General features: G+C 39.8%; 2 protein-coding genes across 4 annotated transcripts in view; both read left to right on the forward strand.

The window, feature by feature from the left end:
• The first annotated feature begins 5,370 nt into the window (after positions 1-5,370).
• Positions 5,371-11,717, forward strand: LOC308397716 (uncharacterized protein). Its single transcript, XM_080883794.1, has 8 exons — positions 5,371-5,384; positions 5,983-6,061; positions 6,369-6,413; positions 8,467-8,511; positions 9,305-9,349; positions 10,145-10,189; positions 11,102-11,231; positions 11,431-11,717. Exons 2-8 carry the CDS (start codon positions 6,059-6,061, stop codon positions 11,619-11,621), a joined length of 504 nt encoding a protein of 167 aa, XP_080739920.1. The 5' UTR covers positions 5,371-5,384; positions 5,983-6,058; the 3' UTR covers positions 11,622-11,717.
• A 13,489-nt stretch (positions 11,718-25,206) lies between these two features.
• Positions 25,207-25,562, forward strand: part of map3k7 (mitogen-activated protein kinase kinase kinase 7) — a 32,068-nt gene continuing 31,712 nt past the window's right edge. For all 3 annotated transcript variants that reach the window (XM_080882451.1, XM_080882453.1, XM_080882452.1), the window contains exon 1: positions 25,207-25,479. The gene's annotated coding sequence lies outside the window, so the exon portion shown is untranslated. The remainder of the gene's footprint in view (positions 25,480-25,562) is intronic.

Here is a 25,562-nt window from a genome sequence, read left to right on the forward strand (position 1 = left end):
AGTTAGCGGCCATCCAGGTCTTTATGTCTTTAAGACATTCCTGCACTTTAACTAATTGGTGTGTGTTGTCTGGCTTCATGGACAGATAGAGCTGGGTGTCATCTGCATAGCAGTGAAAATGTATGCTATGTCTTCTAATGATACTGCCTAGGGGAAGCATGTATAATGTAAACAGAATTGGTCCTAGCACTGAACCCTGTGGAACTCCATAATTGACCTTAGTGGGTGAAGAGGACTCTCCATTTACATGAACAAATTGTAGTCTATTAGATAGATATGATACAAACCACTGGAGTGCAGTACCTGTAATATCTACAGCATGCTCTAATCGCTCTAATAGGATATTATGGTCAACAGTATCGAACGCTGCACTAAGGCCTAGCAGGACAAGCACAGAGATGAGTCCACTGTCAGAGGCCATAAGAAGATCATTTGTAACCTTCACTAAAGCGGTTTCTGTGCTGTGATGAACTCTGAAACCTGACTGAAACTCTTCAAATAAGCCATTCCTCTGCAGATGATCTGTTAGCTGTTTGACAACTACTCTTTCAAGGATTTTTGATATGAAAGGAAGGTTGGAGATTGGCCTATAATTAGCTAAGACTGCTGGGTCTAGAGATGGCTTTTTGAGTAAAGGTTTAACTACAGCCAGCTTGAAGGCCTGTGGTACATAGCCGATTATTAGAGATAGGTTGATCATATTTAAGATTGAAGCATTAATTAATGGCAGGACTTCTTTGAGCAGTTTTGTAGGAATGGGGTCTAAAAGACACGGAGGATTGGAGGAAGTAATTATAGAAGTTAACTCAGAAAGATCAATTGGAGAAAAAGAGTCTAACTTAACATCAACGGTACTAAAAGTAGCTGTAGATAATGTTACATCTGTGGGATGATTATTGGTAATTTTTTTCTCTAATGATAAGAATTTTATTTGTGAAGAAGTTCATGAAGTCATTACTAGTTAACGATGGTTGGCTCAAAAGAGCTCTGACTGTTTGTCAGCCTGGCTACAGTGCTGAAGAGAAACCTGGGGTTGTTCTTATTGTCTTCAATCAGTGACAAATAGTAAGATGTTCTGGCTTTGCGGGGGGCTTTCTTATAAATCAGCAAAATATTTCTCCAATTATGATGATCCTCTAAATTTGTGACACGCCATTTCCTCTCCAGCTTACGAGTCATCTGCTTTAGGCTACGTGTTTGAGAATTATACCACAGAGTCAGGTACTTCTGATCTGAGACCTTAGTTTTCACAGGAGCTACAGTATCCAGAGTCATATGTAGTGAGGAGGTAAAATTATTATTAACAAGATAATTGACCTCTGTTGGGGTAGCGTTCAGATAGCTGCTCTGCTCTGTGTTGGTACAGGTCATTGAAGATGATAACAGTGGGTGGATTACATTCTTAAACATAGTTACAGCGCTTTCAGAAAGACATCTGTGATAAAGTCTACTCTCCACTGCTGTGTAATCAATTATTGTAAATGTAAATGTTATCAGGAAATGATCAGACAGGAGAGGGTTTTCAGGAAACACTGTTAAATGTTCAGTTTCTATGCCATATGTTAAAAACAAGATCTAGAGTGTGATTAAAGTGGTGGGTGGGTTCTTTTACATTTTGAGAGAAGCCAATTGAGTCTAATAACAGATTAAATGCCATGTTGAGGCTGTCATTCTTAGCATCTACATGGATGTTAAAATCACCCACAATAATTATTTTATCTGAGCTGAGCACTAAATCAGATAAAAAGTCTGAGAAATCAGAGAGAAACTCTGTGTAAGGCCCAGGTGGACAATAGATGATAACAAATAAGACTGGTTTCTAAAATTTTTCAGCTGGGGTGGACAATGCTAAGCATCAGGCTTTCGAATGAATTAAAAGTCTGTCTTGGTCTTTCATTAATTAATAGGCTGGTGTGAAAAATTGCTGCCACACCGCCCCCTCGGCCTGTGCTTCGAGGTTTCTGGTAGTTAGAATGACTCGGGGGTGTTGATTCATTTAAACTAACATAATCATCCTGCTAAAACCAGGTTTCTGTAAGGCAGAGTAAATCGATTTGTTGATCAATTATTAAGTCATGTACTAACAGAGACTTGGAGGAGAGAGACCTAATATTTAATAATCCACATTTCACTGTTTTACTCTTTAGTTAGGATGTGGATACTGTATTGTTCTTTCTTTGTAATTGTTTATGTTTAAGTTGTTTGTTGCTGGTTTTTAGTTTGTTTTTTGTCTTTTTGGAAGCTGACACAGTCTCTATGGAGATGGGTTTTTGGGGGGGTAGCAGGAGGAGAGAAGCTGCAGAGAGGCGTGTAAGACTGCAACTCTGCTTCCTGGTCCCAACTCTGGATAGTCATATTATGGGGGGTTTAATTAATTTGTCCATATTTCTAGAAATGAGAGCTGCCGTCTCTCCTTATAAGACCAGGTTTCCTCCAGAAGGTTTGCCAATTATCTATGAAGCCCACATCGTTTCTGGGACACCACTCAGACAGCCAGCAATTTAAGGAGAACATGCGGCTAAACATGTCACTCCTGGTCTGATTGGGGAGGGGACCAGAGAAAACTACAGAGTCCCACATTGTTTTGGCAAAGTTACACACCGATTCAATATTGATTTTAGTGACCTCCGATTGGCGTAACCAGGTGTCATTACTGCCGACGTGAATTATGATTTTACTGAATTTACGTTTACCCTTAGCCAGCAGTTTTAAATTTCCTTCAATGTCGCCTGCTCTGGCCCCTGGAAGACAATTGACTATGGTTTCCGGTGTCTCTAGCTTCACATGTCTGAGAACAGAATTGCCAATTACCAGAGTTTGACCCCCGACGGGTGTGTCGCCGAGTGGGGAAAAACGGTTAGACATATGTATGAATTTGAGGAGTGGACCCAAAATGCTGACACAAAGGAACGTGAAAGAAATTTTGAATATTAACAGAAAGCAAGCCGTTTATTAATCTCTACTTTTAAGATTAGGCTTCAAACTTTCCTTTTTGCTAAAGCATATAGTTAGGGCTGGATCAGGTGACCCTGGATCCTCCCTTAGTTGTGCTGCAATAGACGTAGGCAGCCGGGGGATTCCCATGAAGCACTGAGTTTTTTCCTTTCCAGTCACCTTTCTCACTCACTGTGTGTTAATAGACCTCTCTGCACTGAATCATACTTGTTATTAATCCACAGCATGTCTTTGTCCTGTCTTCCTTTTCTCACCCCAACTGGTCACAGCAGATGCCCGCCGCTCCCTGAGCCTGGTTCTGCTGGAGGTTTCTTCCTGTTAAAAGGGAGTTTTTCCTTCCCACTGTCGCCAAAGCGCTTGCTCATAGGTGGTCCTATGATTGTTGGGTTTTTCTCTGTATCTATTATTGTGCGATCTACTGTACAATATAAAGCGCCTTCAGGCGATTGTTGTTGTGATTTGGCGCTATATAAATAAAATTTAATTAAATTAAAAGATTACAAAACAAAAGGCAGAGGTGAAGCTAAACAATAACCTAACCTGGGGAAAATATTTTTTATTAAAAAAAACAAACAAACCATGAAACCTGACATGGATACAAAGATACCTGGAACATGGAAACGTGGCACCAAAGACAACAGATGACCTGACACTGAACAAATGAGGACAGGACTTACAGTGGCTTGCAAAAGTATTCGGCCCCCTTTAACTTTCCCACATTTTGGCACATTACAGCCACAAACATGAATCAATTTTATTGGAATTCCACGTGAAAGACCAATACAAAGTGGTGTACACGTGAGAAGTGGAACAAAAATCATACATGATTCCAAACATTTTTTACAAATAAATAACTGAAAAGTGGGGTGTGCGCAATTATTCAGTCCCCTGAGTCAATACTTTGTAGAACCACCTTTTGCTGCAATTGGATTCCATTAAAATTGATTTGTGTCACGGCTGGGAAGGCGAGCTGTGTGGTGTGGAGGAAGGAGGACCCAAGATGCAAGCAGTGGATGAAAATGCTAGTGAAGTTTATTTACAAGGTGTAGTGGCAAACAAGCAGTGGGGCATGACAAATAACTGAAGACACCTAAACTGGGAAGAACTAAAATAACAGACCTGGGTGCATACGACAAAGGGATGCGCGGCAGCCGCCGAGCAGGACACCGAGTAACAGGCAGGAGAACACACAGGGCTTAAATACACACACCAGTAATCAGGGGATGAGAGACAGGAGGGCAACACGGCTGGGAGGAATCAGAGCTGACAGGACAGGGGAAACGTAAACTGAACACACTCACATCAGACAGAGACCTTCACAATAAAACAGGAAACTCAGACACGGGGAACCAAACATGACACAGAACTAAACAGACAGATTCACAAACAGACGGGGTGACAGCATAGACAGAGACACAGACTCAGAGGCAGACCAAATATAACACATAGAACTCAAACAATAATAATCATCATCATCATCATCATCATAATAATAAACTAAAAGCGCTGGGTCACCGACCCAGGACCATGACAATTTGTGTTTGTGGCAGTAATGTGACAAAATGTGGAAAAGAGGGACGAATACTTTTGCAAGCCACTGCAAGTACACAGAGAGATAATGAGGGGATGAGGAACAGCTGGGACAAGGGGAAACAAAACTAGACTCACTGCATATAGGACAAAGACTTTCCCAATAAAACAGACATCACAAGGGTAATCTAATAAACAAATGAACTTAGCAAACCTAAAGAACTTATAAATAAACATCGACATCTAAACAAACTAAAACTTAAAACGCTGGGTCAACAGACCCAGGAAAGTGACAGTAAAATCATTTATTATACACATTATACTTATTTTCTTAAATTGCTTATCTATTATCTGTATTTTAACTTGGGGGTCTAGGGGTGCTGCATGTTTATGATAACACACTGACAATATCAGGACAATTTTAGCCTTACTCTATCAGTGAACAGCATGCCCATGCTAACTTAAACTAGACCAGCAAGCTAACCCCATGTGTATTAAGTGTTACTTCAGAATAGGAACCAAACAAATTAACGGAACGAAATTAACTGTAACAGCAGTTTGCAAAACATTGTGACAGTTCTCAAGTGTTCCTACCTCAAATCCAGCACGTGTTGCTGTGTTTTTGTTGTTAAATGGACGAGGAGAGACCGGTGGCTGGTGAGAGGATGCAGCATTTCGTCAGTGGAGCATAGAACGACGTCTCTGATTGGTCAAAAAGTGAGTAAAGATGCATCTGATTGTTCGAAAGCGTCAACCAAAGAGCTGCTGGTCACGGCAAGATACAAACTCGCCGGAGCGCTGCGTGAACGGCACATCCGGGACCTTCAGCACTCAGGAGAGATTTATCTTGAGGTATGTATTTACCTTTGATATCCATGCGTCGACGCAAGCTCCGCGAGGTAAAGTTGTATGTTTAACAAGCTAATTAAGGTTAGTTAAACGGAATTAAAACAATACACAACCGATTTGAACAAATTGAAAGTGGTGAATGATGATAAATGCTAAAAAATTACTTAAGATTTATCTTTAACAATAGATATTAGAAGTTAAATTTAACTGTTTTTAAATTCCCACCGGAGTTAAAGGGACCTGCGGCCTTGCATGTGCTCTGCATTTTCAACTGCAGAGACAGTCAGTCTAAGCTCAGTGTAGCTAACTGCAACACACTTTTTTTTTTCAACACAAGATATGCTTGGGGGGATTTAAATGATAATATTAATGTTTTCTTATTCAGCACAAATCAATAATATTATAGTTATTTGCTCACGGTCTGGGTCTCTGGCCCAGCGTTTCTGATGTTATTCTAAGGTTTTTGAGTTTCTTATGTTTAATGGCGGGTTAGTTGAGTTTGGCTTAACGTTATTAATATCGTTTTAAGGAGTTTATGTTAGGGCTGTATATTACCACGTTTGTATTTTCATGCCATGTTTCCTGTTTTATTTTGAAAGAGTCTGTTGCGTTCAGTTCATTAATCTCACTTCCCTGTTGTGTCAATAGAATCATTTGTGCAAGCTACTACCCTGCTGTCCCTCTGTCGTGTCTCAACCTCCAACAGGAAAGTAGAAGTCCTCATATGGTAGGACCAGTGATTGTAGTGTGTGTGTTACACTGTCCTCATATTGTTTTAAGCTGTGAAGGACAGGAGTGTGTTTCAGTTGCCTTCCTCATGTGGTAGGACCAACAACTCTAGTGTGTGTTACACTGTCCTCATATCGTTGGGTAGCAGAACCGTACAGTGTTAAGTTTCTATAGAATCTGGTATAAGGAAGTCAGATCCTTCTGTAATAATATTCACTGATACAAATATGATCTGTAGTTAATTAAATAGTCGGGATTTATACTAGAGAATGTTTCTGACGTTATATTGTTGTCTTTTGTTGCAGACACCAGGTGCCGAGGTCCTGCCTCAACCTCCTTCAGACCAATTGGTGAGTGACACACCCACTTCATTCTTCCAACAGGTTACACATTATTTTTTTGTATTTGGCATCAAGTATATGTGTCAGTTGGGCCTAGTGCATAAATGAAATGCACTTTAATTGTACTAAAACAATCAGTTTTAGTCGAAGTTAACCGAAACCAACATTAGCATTAGGATAAAGTAATTGTCTATACCATTTGTTAGTCCAAACTTTCCCTTAAAGCATCAGCTTGATCTTTATTCTGACAAAATTTGATATTTTTGTCGTTTTACACATGTTTTTGTCAAAATAAGCTCCCGCTGATCAGTTTACATGATTTAATTTCTGGGGAAATAGATGGCTGTACATCAGTGTTGGGTTTAGAGCTTTTATTGACAACAGCAGGAGAAGTTAGAAGTCAGGAATGTGAACTCTACATGTGTTCAGTCGTCATGTCCTCATATTGTTTTAAGCTGTGAAGGACAGGAGTGTGTTTAAGTAGAAGTCCTCATATGGTAGGACCAGTGATTGTAGTGTGTGTGTTACACTGTCCTCATATTGTTTTAAGCTGTGAAGGACAGGAGTGTGTTTCAGTTGCCTTCCTCATGTGGTAGGACCAACAACTCTAGTGTGTGTTACACTGTCCTCATATCGTTGGGTAGCAGAACCGTACAGTGTTAAGTTTCTATAGAATCTGGTATAAGGAAGTCAGATCCTTCTGTAATAATATTCACTGATACAAATATGATCTGTAGTTAATTAAATAGTCGGGATTTATACTAGAGAATGTTTCTGACGTTATATTGTTGTCTTTTGTTGCAGACACCAAGTGCCGAGGTCCTGTCTCAACCTCCTTCAGTCAGACCAATTGGTGAGTGACACACCCACTTCATTCTTCCAACAGGTGAAGATGGATGTTGCAGACAGGACATATCCTAACTTTTGCAGCCGTTACGATAATAACGCGCTGTTTGCACGATGAGCACAGCTTCCAAGCTCCCCTAAATTGACCGTGCGCTTCGTGTTGTGTGTGCGCGAGTCTGTGCATTTAGTGGCGTCTGTGCAGAAATGACTAGTAAGACAAGGCTGCAAACTATTCTCACAGACTTCAAGTGTGCACTTGCATCCAAAACGATCTCTCTCTCTCCCTCCGGCTCTGTTGAGATGCCACTGGGAGAGTAACGACTGCCCCTCCCCCCCTCTGCTCAGCAAACAGGTGGCTGTTTTTGCACCCCTCTGCTCTGCAAACACGTGGCTGCTTTTGCACCCCTCCCCCCTCTGCTCAACAAACACGTGGCTGCTTTTGCACCCCTCCCCTCTCTGCTGAGGGCAAAAACAAGGCTCATGTGCAAAGTGAAGCAAAATAACATTGACAGAGGTTCAGAGAAAGGAGAAAAAAACGGAGCAGGCTCCCGTTGTTCACTTCAAGGAGGCGGCTCTACGGGCCGTTTTGTTTGTGACCGACACACACACACACACAGTGTATATATATATATTCTCAATCACATTCACACCACTCTCTTATATCAGTTCCACTACATCAAGACTATTTTATGGTGGTCAGCTGTTTTATTGTCATGTATTTTGCATAGTAAGATAACCATGTCCTGCATTCAAAAGCACTGAAAATGTCTATGGTGGTGCTGTACCTAATATTGTGCTCATTTGATCCAAAACCTATTTTTCCTTTATTTTGAAGGCTGAGGCTTAGATCCATTAGGTATTCACGAGAAAGGCATTATCGCATGTCAGGATTACAGTATATCGAAAATATGTGATTATAATGGGAGTCAATGGGGCCCAAACGGATACAAGGGTAAAAGGAGGTAGTACATATGTGAATCTTCTTTACTATACACCACACCATAGAGGGGATCATTGAATTTCAAAAATAATCCTAAAACACACATCCTGGCCAAGTTTCATGCAACTAGTCTTTAAAATGACTGATATATTGAGAATCAAAAATCCAAAGTTACCCAAGCGGGTCCCTTTTTTCGCTAGGGTAAAACGAGGGTTAAATAGTCGGGATTTATACTAGAGAATGTTTCTGACGTTATATTGTTGTCTTTTGTTGCAGACACCAAGTGCCGAGGTCCTGTCTCAACCTCCTTCAGACCAATTGGTGAGTGACACACCCACTTCATTCTTCCAACAGGTTACACATTATTTTTTTGTATTTGGCATCAAGTATATGTGTCAGTTGGGCCTAGTGCATAAATGAAATGCACTTTAATTGTACTAAAACAATCAGTTTTAGTCGAAGTTAACCAAAACCAACATTAGCATTAGGATAAAGTAATTGTCTATACCATTTGTTAGTCCAAACTTTCCCTTAAAGCATCAGCTTGATCTTTATTCTGACAAAATTTGATATTTTTGTCATTTTACACATGTTTTTGTCAAAATAAGCTCCCGCTGATCAGTTTACATGATTTAATTTCTGGGGAAATAGATGGCTGTACATCAGTGTTGGGTTTAGAGCTTTTATTGACAACAGCAGGAGAAGTTAGAAGTCAGGAATGTGAACTCTACATGTGTTCAGTCGTCATGTCCTCATATTGTTTTAAGCTGTGAAGGACAGGAGTGTGTTTAAGTAGAAGTCCTCATATGGTAGGACCAGTGATTGTAGTGTGTGTTACACTGTCCTCATATTGTTTTAAGCTGTGAAGGACAGGAGTGTGTTTCAGTTGCCTTCCTCATGTGGTAGGACCAACAACTCTAGTGTGTGTTACACTGTCCTCATATCGTTGGGTAGCAGAACCGTACAGTGTTAAGTTTCTATAGAATCTGGTATAAGGAAGTCAGATCCTTCTGTAATAATATTCACGGATACAAATATGATCTGTAGTTAATTAAATAGTCGGGATTTATACTAGAGAATGTTTCTGACGTTATATTGTTGTCTTTTGTTGCAGACACCAGGTGCCGAGGTCCTGTCTCAACCTCCTTCAGACCAATTGGTGAGTGACACACCCACTTCATTCTTCCAACAGGTTACACATTATTTTTTTGTATTTGGCATCAAGTATATGTGTCAGTTGGGCCTAGTGCATAAATGAAATGCACTTTAATTGTACTAAAACAATCAGTTTTAGTCGAAGTTAACCGAAACCAACATTAGCATTAGGATAAAGTAATTGTCTATACCATTTGTTAGTCCAAACTTTCCCTTAAAGCATCAGCTTGATCTTTATTCTGACAAAATTTGATATTTTTGTCGTTTTACACATGTTTTTGTCAAAATAAGCTCCCGCTGATCAGTTTACATGATTTAATTTCTGGGGAAATAGATGGCTGTACATCAGTGTTGGGTTTAGAGCTTTTATTGACAACAGCAGGAGAAGTTAGAAGTCAGGAATGTGAACTCTACATGTGTTCAGTCGTCATGTCCTCATATTGTTTTAAGCTGTGAAGGACAGGAGTGTGTTTAAGTAGAAGTCCTCATATGGTAGGACCAGTGATTGTAGTGTGTGTGTTACACTGTCCTCATATTGTTTTAAGCTGTGAAGGACAGGAGTGTGTTTCAGTTGCCTTCCTCATGTGGTAGGACCAACAACTCTAGTGTGTGTTACACTGTCCTCATATCGTTGGGTAGCAGAACCGTACAGTGTTAAGTTTCTATAGAATCTGGTATAAGGAAGTCAGATCCTTCTGTAATAATATTCACTGATACAAATATGATCTGTAGTTAATTAAATAGTCGGGATTTATACTAGAGAATGTTTCTGACGTTATATTGTTGTCTTTTGTTGCAGACACCAAGTGCCGAGGTCCTGCCTCAACCTCCTTCAGACCAATTGGTGAGTGACACACCCACTTCATTCTTCCAACAGGTTACACATTATTTTTTTGTATTTGGCATCAAGTATATGTGTCAGTTGGGCCTAGTGCATAAATGAAATGCACTTTAATTGTACTAAAACAATCAGTTTTAGTCGAAGTTAACCGAAACCAACATTAGCATTAGGATAAAGTAATTGTCTATACCATTTGTTAGTCCAAACTTTCCCTTAAAGCATCAGCTTGATCTTTATTCCTACTAAATTTGATATTTCTGTGTTACATTGTCCTCAGATTGTTTTAAGCTGTGAAGGACATGAATTTGTTTTTTTTTAGCCTTTCTCAATTGGTAGAACCAACAACTCTAGTTTGTGTTACATTGAAACTGAACAGCAGGGATGTTTGTCATGAAGATAATAACACTCTATCCGATTTCAAACAATCACACTGTGATGAGTATTATTAGTAGATTATGTTCACATGTAAAATATTCATATCAAATGGTAAATATCCTATATTTATATAGCGCTTTACTAGTCCCTAAGGACCCCAAAGCGCTTTACACATCCAGTCATCCACCCATTCACACAGACATTCACACACTGGTGATGGCAGCTACATTGTAGCCACAGCCACCCTGGGGCGCACTGACAGAGGCGAGCCTGCCGGACACTGGCGCCACCGGGCCCTCTGACCACCACCAGTAGGCAACAGGTGAAGTGTCTTTCCCAAGGACACAACGACCGATACTGTCGGAGCTGGGGCTCGAACCGGCAACCTTCTGATTACAACTCTTGAGCCACGATCGCCCCTTAGCCCCTTAATGTAGAATTACACACTGCCCAACACTGACTTTGCCTACAATGCAGAGAAAAAAGCAAACAGACCTATTGCATGCATTGATTCTCATATTTCACTGTTACTTTTCAAAGGCTCAAGGACCAAGTAGTCCGGGGGTTCCAAGCCACACGCTTTACTCAGCTGCCCTGGACAACATGAAGGGCACCTCTGCCTCAATCACCCTGGACAACAAAAACATTAGCAACACTTCACCAAGAAGGGGTAAAGGCACCAAAATACAAAATGTTTTAGGTTAATATACTTGTGATCAAAGAACAAGTTTGTTTTCAGACATGACACTATTCAGAGCTTTTATCATAAATCATTTCATCTTATTTGATTCCCAGCAGAACACAGCACTTCAAATGGTTCATTCCAAGCATCCTTAAAGGAGCAATAAGCAATATCTTTTCACTGCTAGGTGTGCTGTTTTGCACTGCCTGTGAACCAAACCAAAGTCTATGGCTGGAGATCAACACAGAGAGAGGGATTGTGACTTCATGCTGTACTCCAGATGTAATTACACCTCTAGTTCTTCACATAGTCATTTTTAATTCCTTCAACCTAAGTATGATGAATTGTGCTTATTGCTCCTTTAAAGTGCTCCAGTAGAAAGCAAGGTTTAAGAACATTTTGTATTCACATTATAAACTAGAATATTTTCTATCTTTTCTTGCATTCACATTAAGATATTTTCTTTTGTTTCCATTTATGACAGCTGGGACGGTGAGAAGCAAGTGGACAAATGATGAAGTGAAGGTTGCTGAGCGGCACGTTTCACTTCATTAAAAAGCTGCAAAGTACCAGGTAAAAAGGAATGTGACTGCTGCCTCCAAGCAGAGCCGGCAGCTCTGAAAGGCAGAGACTGGGTTGTCATAAGGTACTACAGCCACAACAGGATCATAGCATTAAAAGAAAGATGCAAGAAAAAAAGAAACAAGCAAGAGAGATACTTTGTTACTTCCACAGTTATGTCAGTATTGCAGTTTTCTGTATTGCATTGTTCTTACTCATAAATCTGTGGTTTATGCTGGGTGCTTTTTGCAATTAAATGATAAAAAAGGCAGATAATGTTCCACGTTTTTATTCACATGAACATTCACTACAAAATGAATTAATGCATTACAATATCAAGACTTAAAAAGTAGACTGACCACATTTGACCCATGTCTTTTTTTTTTTTAAAGTCTTTACACAGCTCAGATTTACTGTTTTATTAACACATAAATGTCTGATATTTCTGTCAGAAGTTACCCAACTGGTGAGCATTACTATTGTGCATCCATGTCTATTATATTGTAATCTCAAAAGGAGCCAAGCTAAAAATGCAGAACCTACCGTTACCTGGTCCTCATAAGTCATGTATACTTGAAAATTATGTGTTTCCATGGGCTTCACAATTCACCTAAACATGAAATATCTGTGTGTGACCTTATGGTACTCATAAGTCACATAAACCTGACAGTGTCCTCACAAGTAGCATTAAATTCAGGTTTGACCAAAATTTAGCCCTAGCCAAAATCTCAACAGATGGGTGTGTTCCTGGAAGCATGGGTCAAATTTTTTGAGATTCCCATGCCTCTAGGACCTTCGGAAAGGCACGTTCCCATTTGTCACATTTTTGTCATACGTACTGATATATCATGAAAACACGTATGTGTGTGTGTGTGTGTGTGTGTGTGTGTTTAGCAGTGACTGGTGAAACAAATTCAGATTAACAACAGCTCAGTTCCTCTAAGTGTTAGATTGAGCTGTGACAATGAGCCAACATCCAACACAGCTGACTTCCCCTAAATAAAATGAAGCCATCATTGATAATTAACTTTTCCTACTATGACATGCCAAATATTCTGCTGTGATGCCGGTCAGTCACTATTTATTAATAAGGTTTTAAAATAAAATAAATTTGCTGCTTGTCACTTTATTGATAAACATATTCAATTGTCTTGTTGTTGATTTTATTTGCTCATCAGGAATTCGCCATCTTCACACTGCAGCATGGATCTAAGTTTTTGACCATACTTACTGTGTTATTTTTACATTTTTAGGTGATTGATATATTATCAACCTTCTTATCACTTCCTGTAAAAACATTAAATGAATGAAGCTAGCCTGTCTAAAACTGACTTAGTGCAGTGACGCATTTAGAGAAAAACTTGCTACAACTATTACATGGACATTTATGTCTTTTTAAAAATGAAAACATTCAGCATTTTAAAAAAAAAAAAGAAATAAAAGTAAATTAAATTCAGTAGGGCAAATAAAGAAATGTGTAGGGCAGCTGGGTATAATAGTTTTGCCTCATTAAACATAAGAAAAGTTTATTAAGCACCAAGCCCATCACAGATGTATCGCCACAACAACATTAAAAGGGTCTAAAAACTCTCCCAAAAGGTAACATTAGTATTAGTGAATGAAAAGGTTGGCCAGATAAATCTGATCGGGTTCATTACAACACGTGAGAAACTCATCACACAGAATGGAAGGGAGGGTAAGGCAGCATTGTCCCACCTTGCTACTCCTCTCAAGACAGCATATCAACTGTGATACATTGGAGGAACAATGCAGAAAGGTCACTCTCAGCTGGTTATCTGTGGTGGTACTGCCACCACCAACTATGTAGGGCTGCAGCTGTTTTGTCACCCTGTGAACAGGAAGCAGTTAGAGGGGGCGCAATCCAATTAAAATCAACTCTTCAAGTGAGAACAGAAAGACGAGAAATAATACATTCATTTCTGCTTGGGCTCGAAACATACCTTGGCTGTAATAGTCACATTGCTTGACACTTTTACTGGACTTAAGGCATCCTTTCAGGTTTAGCTCTTTGATTCACTCTGCTGAGTATTCAGCCATTTGCACACTGCTTGCTCGTACTAGTACTAATTAGACTGTGGGATTATTTTTTCAGGTTATGTGTTTCACCTGTCAAATAAATTCAGCATAAGTGAAAGAAGGATTTAGATACATTTTTAAATGACTTGGCAGCAGTTCCCAGTGTCTAACCTGTTTACTTGTTGGGGTTGGAGGGAAACTGGCAGCGACAGGAGTTGTTGTATTTGTTTTGTTTGTTTGTTTGGATTGGTTTTTTACCATTCACTCTAATGAAATAATGCAAGTCTTCTCGGGGAAAAGATCTCCATAACACCAAACGGCAGTGGTCGTGGCACTTAAAAGCCATAAACACAAGATAAATGTTCATCAGCTGCATGAGTGAACCACAATCAATCATCCAAGTTGCAAGAGGAAAAAGATTATTTAAAATGTAGCAGAGTGCTGATGGTGACATAAGAATGAGTAAATGAATCCATCCTAATTGTGAGGAATTTCTTTGTAAGTGGCATACAAACAGATGAAATATGCTGGCCTAATATAAGTGGAGAAAAAGAGGGAACTGTGACTGATCGCTATTAGGCTCATCTGAAAGAGAGGCCAGCTGTTGGAAGTACAACAGCAACACCCTGTGGCTGTGATAACTCATAACGCTGACTCCTGACTTTAAACATGGCCCAAATTTCTTCACAGTGAAGGTACATTACAATAATGCATATTGACAGCCAAAACTAAATCAATAAAATCATCTTTGGCTCAGGAGGTAGAGTGGGTTGTCCACCACTTGGAAGGTCAGTGGTTTGATGTCTGTCTTCTTGATTTTGTCAAAATTACCCCAATGTATCCATGCGTGCAAATGTTAGACAAGATGCTATATACAAGACGGTATACTGCACTCTGTATAAATGTGTGTGGATGAGTGAGGCTAGCAGTTAAAAGCGCTCAGTTACAATAGCAAAATAGTTTATAAATATAAAAAGAGTAACTTTAGACTCTAGATTTCTAAAACTTGATGACTGATAATGTTGTGCAGTTTTTGCCTGCTAATGTAGTGGGTTAGATTTTGTAGATGTTCTGTTCATGCATGGGGTCTGTGAACTCAGCATGAACGTTCCACTTCTCTCTTTGCTCTCTAATGCTGGGCAGACACTGTGCGATTTTTTTCAGTCGCGCGATTCAGCTCCTGCTCAAACTGTACGATTGACTCGCAGGGGTTAGAAGTTCATAGGTCACGATGCAGGGTCTCACACTATACGGCCTGATGCTCTGATGCGACCTGAGTGCTCAAACTATGCGTACATAAAATGAAGGTTATAACAGAAATTCTGTCGCTCGCTCTCCCTCTCTGTCTTTCACTCACACAGACACGCACACCACCACCATCAACTTTGCTAAATTGCTCATGAAAAACATTGATCAGGCAGCTGTGATTGAGCAGCAGTGTAGATCCAACTATTTTCAAGGTTGTTGTGTCGTGATAATTTTTTGAGGCCACATCAAAAAGGCTCGGATGAGCTTTCCAAAGTTCTACAAGTTGTGCCTCCATCGCTTGTGTCCAGATCACACGCTGCACTGCCGTGCTGCGCCGTCTTTTTCGCTGACATTTGTGTTTGCGCGTGCGCAGTGTGACAAACTGCGGTGACACCCTCACGACCAAGCGATTGATGATCGGGAGCTCGTTGTGAGGTGTTAATCGCGTCTCGTTACCCCACGTATACTACACGATGCACGACGCACGATGAAGGCCAAAATCGGGCCGATCACCAAAACGGTCGCACGACTCAAAAATCGGCTCAAAATGGGCCAAAAATCGCACAGTGTGAGCCCAGCATTAGGGAGCGCTAACACAGTCCAAGGATCTACCTCTATAAACAGACTACACAACTACTATCACCACTGTGCAAGACTTAATTTACATGCAATAACCCACACTCTAAATGTATGACACTATTCTTTCCCAGTTTGTATATTTGTACATTTTTTTAAATATATTTTTCATATGTATATAGTGCTTCAGAACTGTGCACCTCACCCCCCTTTCTTTTCCTACATGTTTGCGCTGAGTAGGAGATGCTCTGTATTTCATTGTACATGTGTGTAGTGACAATAAAATGCATTCTATTCTAATCAGAGGCTGGTTATAAGAAGCAGCTGAGTCCTGGAATTTGGCAGTCATTCCTGCCGTAGCTGGCGATGATCACAGCCTGTTATTAAGCATTGCAGATTAGATTCATTTCCCCAGGCAATTGTTAAGCTGTGTACCTGTTAAAGGGTGGTGAGTAGGATCCTCATAGGTTGTCTGCATTTTGACTTATAGTCAGTGTTGGGACTAACGCGTTATTAAGTAACGCGTTACAGTAACTACATTATTATTGTTATTGAGTCGTTTGGTACCGGGCCGCGAGAGTTGAGGCTCAGGTGTGAAATGTATAGTTTTCAGGGTTTTTTAGCGTTATTTTGTTATCGTTTTTATCGTTTCCTCGGTTTTCCTTGGTCTTTTCACGTGTGTTATGAATACATTTTATTTTTTTCGGTACCGGTACTAGTTTTATTTTGTTGAAAAAGACACAAAGCTGGAGTTATTCTGTCTTTACACTGCAGCTGTTTCTTCTTCTCTCATTCTCTCCCCCTCCCTCTCTCGTTTCTACTTCAATCATGAAACTGATCAATGATCAGCTGATCGGCTTTTCTCTCTTATTTGTTTATCGCCCACTTCGCGCCAGAAAGAAGAAACCAGCGGATGTCGCACTAAACAACAGCTGCACGTTTAAGCTTGATCAGCTGTTGTTAGAATTTATTTAATATTAATTTCTAGTATCAGCTGGTGTTTGCTGGAGCCACAGCTGTAAAAGCTGCTGCTCATGATGTCGGTTTGGATATGTGGTGAGAGGGAAACATGAAGATGAAACCTGGAGATGTCCTTACTGAATCATCAGAGCTCAACAGGTGATGGAAAAACTGGTTTACCTTTTACCTGACATTAATGAGTTGAAGGGAAGTTATGAACTGTTTATGAGAGACAAATAACACCAGCATCCTTTTTTTTAACGTAGCTGACAGCTGGTAACTGTGCGGAGGCAGGTCTAGCAAAGTTTTGCCAGGAGGGCCAGGTAGGGCATTAACAGGGAAAGGGGGCACAGAGAAATACTTTTCTTTCTTATTCTCATTTAAAATGTCTAGCTTTTATTAAATAATTATCTAAATCTTACAACAAACAATTGATAGATTGATACATATATACCATCAAGACAGTGAACATCACTGTCACAATAGCGTTTTTTTTTTTTCATTCAAAGGCTTTATGATTTTTCCTATAATGGCGGGCCGGTCTCTAGTCAAAATGCCCGGGACGATTTTTTGTCCCAGTCCAGCTCTGTATGCAGCTCATCTGCAGTCTGGTGTTACCTACATCTTCCTATTCAGAAGGCAGAATTTCCGAGTTCTGAGTACAATCAAAGGACCACAACTGCAGTTTTGGTGTTGGATGTAAAAAGCGCACATGACGCTGTGACGTAGGCTAGAATCATGGCAGCGGTCAACGACGGTCCAGGTGTGGGATTTCTCTCGTGGAAATATGCACATTATTTTTTTCCTTTCTATTGGTAGGTGGCACAGTGCACTTGTGGCAAGTAAGCAAGCTAGAAGACTGGCAATCTTGCTGGGTATCCAATTACAGAAGCAACACATTAACAAGAGAATTCTGAGTAAAACCAAAGTTACTTTCCCTAGTAACTAGTTACTTTGAAACTAACGAGTAACTTGAAGTAACTGAGTTACTTTTGATAAAAGTAACTAGTAATGTAACTAAGTTACTAATTTAAAGTAACTTACCCAACACTGCTTATAGTAGGGTGGACCCCAGATAATTGTTCTTCTCTTCCTTGTTACAGGCCTACTCTGCTGCTATCTTGTTGAAGGCTGATTGTTGCTTTGTTGTGTTGTGTTGTGTTGTGTTGTGTTGACTTGCATGTCACTGTGTGTGTGTGTGTGTGTGTGTGTGTGTGTAGACAAACTATTGTATAAATGGGTACATGTGGCTAGCAGTAAAAGGTTCTTAGTGTTCAGATGGAGTACGAAAAGTGCTATCTGAGGTGCCAGTCCACTTTGCTTTATTTGGGACGTAAAAATGTAGTTTAAAGAGTGGATATCACCATTTATAACACAAAATCTTGATTCTTTGCTGGTAAGAATATACTTCTTTCTTCAGGCATGGATGCAACATGCAGTCATGTAGTTCAAAATTTGCCAAATTTAGATCAGTTGTAATTTTGGATTATTATTGGTGGAATCCCAAAATTTTATCAACACACCTCATGCAGCACTGATGCTGATAAAATAGGGCCACAGTGGCTCTCTGATATAGGCGGGTGCACATGCACAGCTTAAAAGCTTCACTGAGGTGAAAATAATTTTTTCCATATCACTCCCGCCATCAGGATGTCATTAGATAACTGGAGAAGCTCTTTCCCCGGAGTATAGAGACCAGAGAGAAATGTATCAAGAAACCTAGCACATCTTAGGGAACTGAAGGTTGCTTGTAAGTATGAGCCTTGTGAATTTAATGTCAAGGATTTTTAAATTAATCATCCAGCCCTGAAGACAGATCAATTGTCCTTTTAAAAATCTCAGTAAATACCATCCCTAGCTACTACATGAAACTTTGACATTGCAAGGGACTACTCAACTTCTATTGTGATGCTGCTGGATGATGACACATGAATTCAAGGACATATCTTTTGTAAACAACACAAGTCTCCTGCGCAGAAGTTGTGGAGGAATCACTCTTGAAAAGATTTTAGGCAACATGCACCGAAATTTTGACTGTGCTCTCAAACCATATGTCTATTGAGGTAGGTCTAAAAAAAAACCTTCCAGGTGAGACCATTCTAATCACCTTTGAAATGAGTGATTAGAATAATTATTTCAGGCTAGAGGGATGGCTCCTGCTATTAACAACCCTCTGTTCAATATCACAACAAATTAGTTCATGCTCATTAGTATGAGTTGTGCTTGCTTAGTGGTTTGGAAAGCCTCCATTGGGAACATGCTTTATTACTCCCTGTGTGTAGAGCATGTAATTAACATTCATCAAATGCTGTGTTTATATAACGTCCCTCCTCAAAAATGTAATTTTGACATTATGTAAGTGTTATTTTCCTTATCAAGGAGGGTCTTACTGCTAAATTTGCTAAATTGTTGCATCAACGATCAGCAGAATCTGCATCTGTAGATACAGGGAGTGCAGAATTATTAGGCAAATGAGTATTTTGTCCACATCATCCTCTTCATGCATGTTGTCTTACTCCAAGCTGTATAGGCTCGAAAGCCTACTACCAATTAAGCATATTAGGTGATGTGCATCTCTGTAATGAGAAGGGGTGTGGTCTAATGACATCAACACCCTATATCAGGTGTGCATAATTATTAGGCAACGTCCTTTCCTTTGGCAAAATGGGTCAAAAGAAGGACTTGACAGGCTCAGAAAAGTCAAAAATAGTGAGATATCTTGCAGAGGGATGCAGCAGTCTCAAAATTGCAAAGCTTCTGAAGCGTGATCATCGAACAATCAAGCGTTTCATTCAAAATAGTCAACAGGGTCGCAAGAAGCGTGTGGAAAAACCAAGGCGCAAAATAACTGCCCATGAACTGAGAAAAGTCAAGCGTGCAGCTGCCAAGATGCCACTTGCCACCAGTTTGGCCATATTTCAGAGCTGCAACATCACTGGAGTGCCCAAAAGCACAAGGTGTGCAATACTCAGAGACATGGCCAAGGTAAGAAAGGCTGAAAGACGACCACCACTGAACAAGACACACAAGCTGAAACGTCAAGACTGGGCCAAGAAATATCTCAAGACTGATTTTTCTAAGGTTTTATAGACTGATGAAATGAGAGTGAGTCTTGATGGGCCAGATGGATGGGCCCGTGGCTGGATTGGTAAAGGGCAGAGAGCTCCAGTCCGACTCAGACGCCAGCAAGGTGGAGGTGGAGTACTGGTTTGGGCTGGTATCATCAAAGATGAGCTTGTGGGGCCTTTTCGGGTTGAGGATGGAGTCAAGCTCAACTCCCAGTCCTACTGCCAGTTTCTGGAAGACACCTTCTTCAAGCAGTGGTACAGGAAGAAGTCTGCATCCTTCAAGAAAAACATGCCTAATAATTCTGCACTCCCTGTAGAAGCTAGCAAAGATACTTTAAACTAAAACACTCTATTTGACACAAAGTTGCATCAAAATCCAAGCAAACACTGGCAAAAAGTATTCAGATATTTAGTTTTGCAGACAATTGTGAGCAAAATACAATCACAGTATTTGTTCAATAGCTTTTCAGAAATTCTGGGTGAGTTTATGGCAACTATTACAGGGAGTGCAGAATTATTAGGCAAGTTGTATTTTTGAGGAATAATTTTATTATTGAACAACAACCATGTTCTCAATGAACCCAAAAAACTCATTAATATCAAAGCTGAATGTTTTTGGAAGTAGTTTTTAGTTTGTTTTTAGTTTTAGCTATTTTAGTGGGATATCTGTGTGTGCAGGTGACTATTACTGTGCATAATTATTAGGCAACTTAACAAAAAACAAATATATACCCATTTCAATTATTTATTTTTACCAGTGAAACCAATATAACATCTCCACATTCACAAATATACATTTCTGACATTCAAAAACAAAACAAAAACAAATCAGCGACCAATATAGCCACCTTTCTTTGCAAGGACACTCAAAAGCCTGCCATCCATGGATTCTGTCAGTGTTTTGATCTGTTCACCATCAACATTGCGTGCAGCAGCAACCACAGCCTCCCAGACACTGTTCAGAGAGGTGTACTGTTTTCCCTCCTTGTAAATCTCACATTTGATGATGGACCACAGGTTCTCAATGGGGTTCAGATCAGGTGAACAAGGTGGCCATGTCATTAGTTTTTCTTCTTTTATACCCTTTCTTGCCAGCCACGCTGTGGAGTACTTGGACACGTGTGATGGAGCATTGTCCTGCATGAAAATCATGTTTTTCTTGAAGGATGCAGACTTCTTCCTGTACCACTGCTTGAAGAAGGTGTCTTCCAGAAACTGGCAGTAGGACTGGGAGTTGAGCTTGACTCTATCCTCAACCCGAAAAGGCCCCACAACCACAAGCTCATCTTTGATGATACCAGCCCACACCAGTACTCCACCTCCACCTTGCTGGCGTCTGAGTCGGACTGGAGCTCTCTGCCCTTTACCAATCCAGCCACGGGCCCATCCATCTGGTCCATCAAGGCTCACTCTCATTTCATTAGTCCATAAAACCTTAGAAAAATCAGTCTTGAGATATTTCTTGGCCCAGTCTTGATGTTTCAGCTTGTGTGTCTTGTTCAGTGGTGGTCGTCTTTCAGCCTAATAATTCTGCACTCCCTGTAGACGAACCTTCTTGCTATGAGACAACAGTACTAACCCCAAAACAAAAGACAAAATTACAGAGACATTAAAGAATGTTACAAATAGTATAAAATAGTAAAAGAAAAGAAATGAAATGACAGGTTTAATTTATTTTCTTCTTGAAGAATGTGGACTTCTTCAAGATTTTAATGGTAAATGAGAAGAGGAGCACCATAGGGGGAGAAAAGTGTTGATGATTCTAAGGGCCCATGACTGACAGGGTCCCTAGAAAACAGTAGAAGAGTCAACTAGTCTATTTTTTATAACTATAAACTACAGCATATACCATATTTTATTTTGTGTTTGGTAAAAAACAAGTGGTCCAAGTGCACACGCTCCTAGCTGATGCTGAGTGCTAGAGCTGTAGATAGTAAAGTGGTTTTATAGTCCTGCAAATGTGTCTGTCAGCATGCAGCAGTGCTGTGTGATACTGCAAATTTGGGCATTGATCCAATACCCAATAAATATCAGTATCAGTATTGGCAATACCAATACTGATACTGATATTTTTTTAATTTCTAAGGGCAACTTATGTAGGTGAGAGCATTGCGATTTTTGCTTTCCGTAGTAATTAGTTAACACAACAAGACACACCTTTCAGCTATTCATGCATTTTGAAACTGGGTTTTTTGGAGACCTGGAATGTAACTGTGCCTATTGTTAAAGCACTTTGGGTCAGCATGTGTTGTTTAAATGTGATATAGGCTGGGGAAAAAAATAGACGTGTAGTCAAAACAAACAGGTTCAGATATTTTTCATTATGCATATTCTTCTCATTTCCAAATAACAAATTAATTTAGTTGGGCCAAATACTGAACTTGGAGGACAGAAAAAAATATTGATCCTATATTGCTAATATCGATCTGATATCAGTACCACCATTGGTATTGATACTATTGACATTTGGACCGATCCACCCACCTTTACCATACAGTTTTCATTTGGACAGAGGAGGGAGAGGGGTTTTCTCTTCAATCCATCAAGATCCTATAGCTGCGCGTTGCTGGAAGCAGATAACGTATGGACTGCCTAATGTTGATTGGTTATAACGGAATAACGGAGCTCTCTGGGAAAGATGGAACAGTGAAAAACACCAAAGATCACAAAATAAAGCATCAAAAGCACTGACAGTGGCTGCAGTGAGGCTTTTCATTGTCTTTAACACTCAGTTTCACTACAGCTCTGTGCATGTTATAACTTTGCTCTCCTCCATGGTCCAATGGCACATCATGAAGATCTTGGAACAAATGATTTTACACCAAGACTGTCCTTTACAGGTGTCACCGAGCCCTAACTCATCTGGAGGAATCTGGCCCTTATGTGAGAGTTTTGTTCTTTGATTTTTTTTAAGTGGTTTCAATACCATTCAATCAAATATACTCAAAGACAAGCTCACCATGATTCCTCCTTTGTTTCCTGGATCGCAAACTACCTGACAGAAAGGACACAGTTTGTCAGGTTGGGGAACTGTGTTTCTAGGAAATTAATCAGCAGCACGGGGGCTTGACAGGGGACTGGCTCAATTCCTTTTCATTGTATACAGCAGAAATAGAAATGCTTGGACGACACTGCCATTGTAGCGTGTATCAGGAATAGACCAGAATCTTAATATGGGAATATTGTAAAAGCCTTCAGTGACTGGAGTCACAAAAACTACCTCATATTGAACAACTATAAGGCAAAGGAAATGAGAGTAGATTTCTCAAGACTCCCAGACCCCCTGTTACGACTGATCGTAATCATATGTAAATTTGAGTGTCCAGGTGCTCCTCTGGGATTGGTGCATCCAGGGTGGATGGCTCACACCGATTGGCTGAGGACCGGGAGGCAGCGGATATGAAGAGACCGCCGGCGACTGCCACTTCATTCATCCTCGGCCCAACCCAACCGGCAGACCGTTCACTGTGTCACGATGTTACCATGTTGGTTAATGTAAGAGCATGTAGGGGTGGACCGCCTTTTTGTTTGATCAGTTTTCTCCTGTTTTTGTTAGGCAGGGAGGAAAGTGATTGTCGTTTGGTTTAGTTCCTTTGAGTAGGTAAGTTGTGTTTATTCCTGAGATAGCCTACCTTTTGTTTGTTGTTTTGGCCTTGGGTTCACCCTGAAGTTATGATATGCTCCCTTCCTTTGTTTAACTGCACTTATTGTAAATAAATCACTGTCACAAAATATTAAGTGTGTGACGTGCTGCTTGGGGTTGGACGGGGATGGATCACCCTTTATGTTGTGGTCTGGCCGTGCCTAGACGGGCCATAACACCCCCTCTTCAGCCTGTGAAAGTTTGTGGGATGGACATAGAGATGGTAACAAAATACAAATATCTAGAAAACACCTAGATAACAATCTAAATGCGTCCCTGAATACCAACCTATACAAAAAGTGGCAAAGTTACCTCTTTTTGTTAAGAAAACTAAAATCTCTTGATCTGCAGTAAAATATTAAAGATGTTCTATCAGTCTATGGTGGCAATTGTCCTGTTCTATGCTGCAGTCTACTGGGGAGGCAGCATGAGTAACAAGGATGCAAGGAGACTGGACAAACTAGTGAGAAAAGCTGGCTTTGTAATTGGTGCCAGACTGGAGATGCTGGGGAAGGATGCACATTAAAGACATTAGAAGCCATCCTGAATAACGCTGATCACCCACTTTATAAAATCTTTATGGAACAAAAGGCATCAGTACTGGAAGACTCCTCTCTCTCTGTTGTAAAACAGAGTGATATAAGAAATCAAATACACCCACAGCTATCAGGCTTTTCTCATACAAATAGCAGATGAACAATTTCAGACAGGAGTTTTTCTATTTCTTAAATAAAGCTTAGAACAGACACCAAGGGTGTGTTCCAATAGCCCGATTTACTTAGTAAGGTTTCTAAACTTAATAGGTCTTCCAATTCTCCAAATACTAACAGAAAGAGCTTCAATGATTTCTTTTTGCTTCCTTTAGCATAGGATACACTGGAACATCCTTATGAAAGGGGAGGTGAAAACGATGATATAATGATATAACCCTGATATAGACCTGCTTATATATTTCAAGTTTTAAACAACAGCCTGTTAAATTCACAGCTGAACTTTGAACCTCTCACTTGCTTTCCATGAAGAATGCAGAATCCTGTATAAGCCCAAGATTATGATGTATAAGTGATAAAAGCTGCACTTAAGCTTCTGTATTATCATTGTTCATTACTAATGTTCCTTTTCTGAATTGCAGTATTTATATTTTTTTTTTCTTTTGTACGAGTAAGCTGGGATAAGTGATAGACAGAGGGAATTTCACAGAAATACCAAACAGAAGGGAGGAAATGAGCTGCCCTGGATCACAGCAGGTAAATGTAAGAAAACAAGATGTATTTAATCTTATATTCTGCCAGCCCTAAAAATAAAAGACTGTACAGATGTTGAGTCAATATTCTGCTTAGATAAACGGAATTTTTTGCTTTCATGCAAGATTGACGACATGTGCAAGACACATTATTACATTTACATGTTTTTAATGAAAACATTCTTTTTTATTTTTATTTTTTATATTGATTGGTACCTTACACTAAGGACAAATACAAAATATATGTTATCTTGGAAGTAAATTTAAATTCTAATCTGTAAAATGGCATAGAAGTATTTTTACTGCTTCAACATTTTTATTTATAATATTAAGTATCGGAAATTTTCAGAAAATAACTGAAATAATAATTTTTCAAACAAACTAAACAACCAAACAACTGTCTTTGTCCTGAGACCTAGTTTAGGACTTGTTCTAGAAACATCTTTACAACAAAGAAATATTCCACACGAAAACAAATTTCTTACTTTTTCTTTGTGTGTTATATCCGAACTAATTATGTCATTTACGGGGGAAAAAATGCTTCATTTTCTGAAGCTAATGCATTACGCTTCCGTACCTTTTTTGGGTTTCGGGGGACAGAATTACAATACGCACACACTTCCTGGTGGAGCTCCCCCTCTCCCCTGCGAAGAATCAAAATACATTCCTAGCAAGCCAGCTACACAAGTTGTCAAAAAGTTATGCTTGTTTGTCAAGTGGATAGACAAAACAGTTTTTATAAAAATGGACGTTATTCCAGGTTTTTTTTTACATGAATAGTAGAAAATATCCCCATGTCCACATAACCGGCACTGGTGACAAGTCATCTACGAAGAGTTGGATTGTTGAAGCTAAGAAAGTCCTGGTAGCTAGCGTTACCAACCGGGCCAGCCAGCTAACGTAAGCTGCTATTTTAACAGGCCTCGAATTGCTTGTCTTTTTTAAGGTTGTGTTGTGACAGTGTCAGACTCTGGTGAGGAATG

This window comes from Rhamphochromis sp. 'chilingali' (genome assembly GCF_963969265.1).
Source record: "Rhamphochromis sp. 'chilingali' genome assembly, chromosome: 5".
Lineage (NCBI taxonomy): Eukaryota > Metazoa > Chordata > Actinopteri > Cichliformes > Cichlidae > Rhamphochromis > Rhamphochromis sp. 'chilingali'.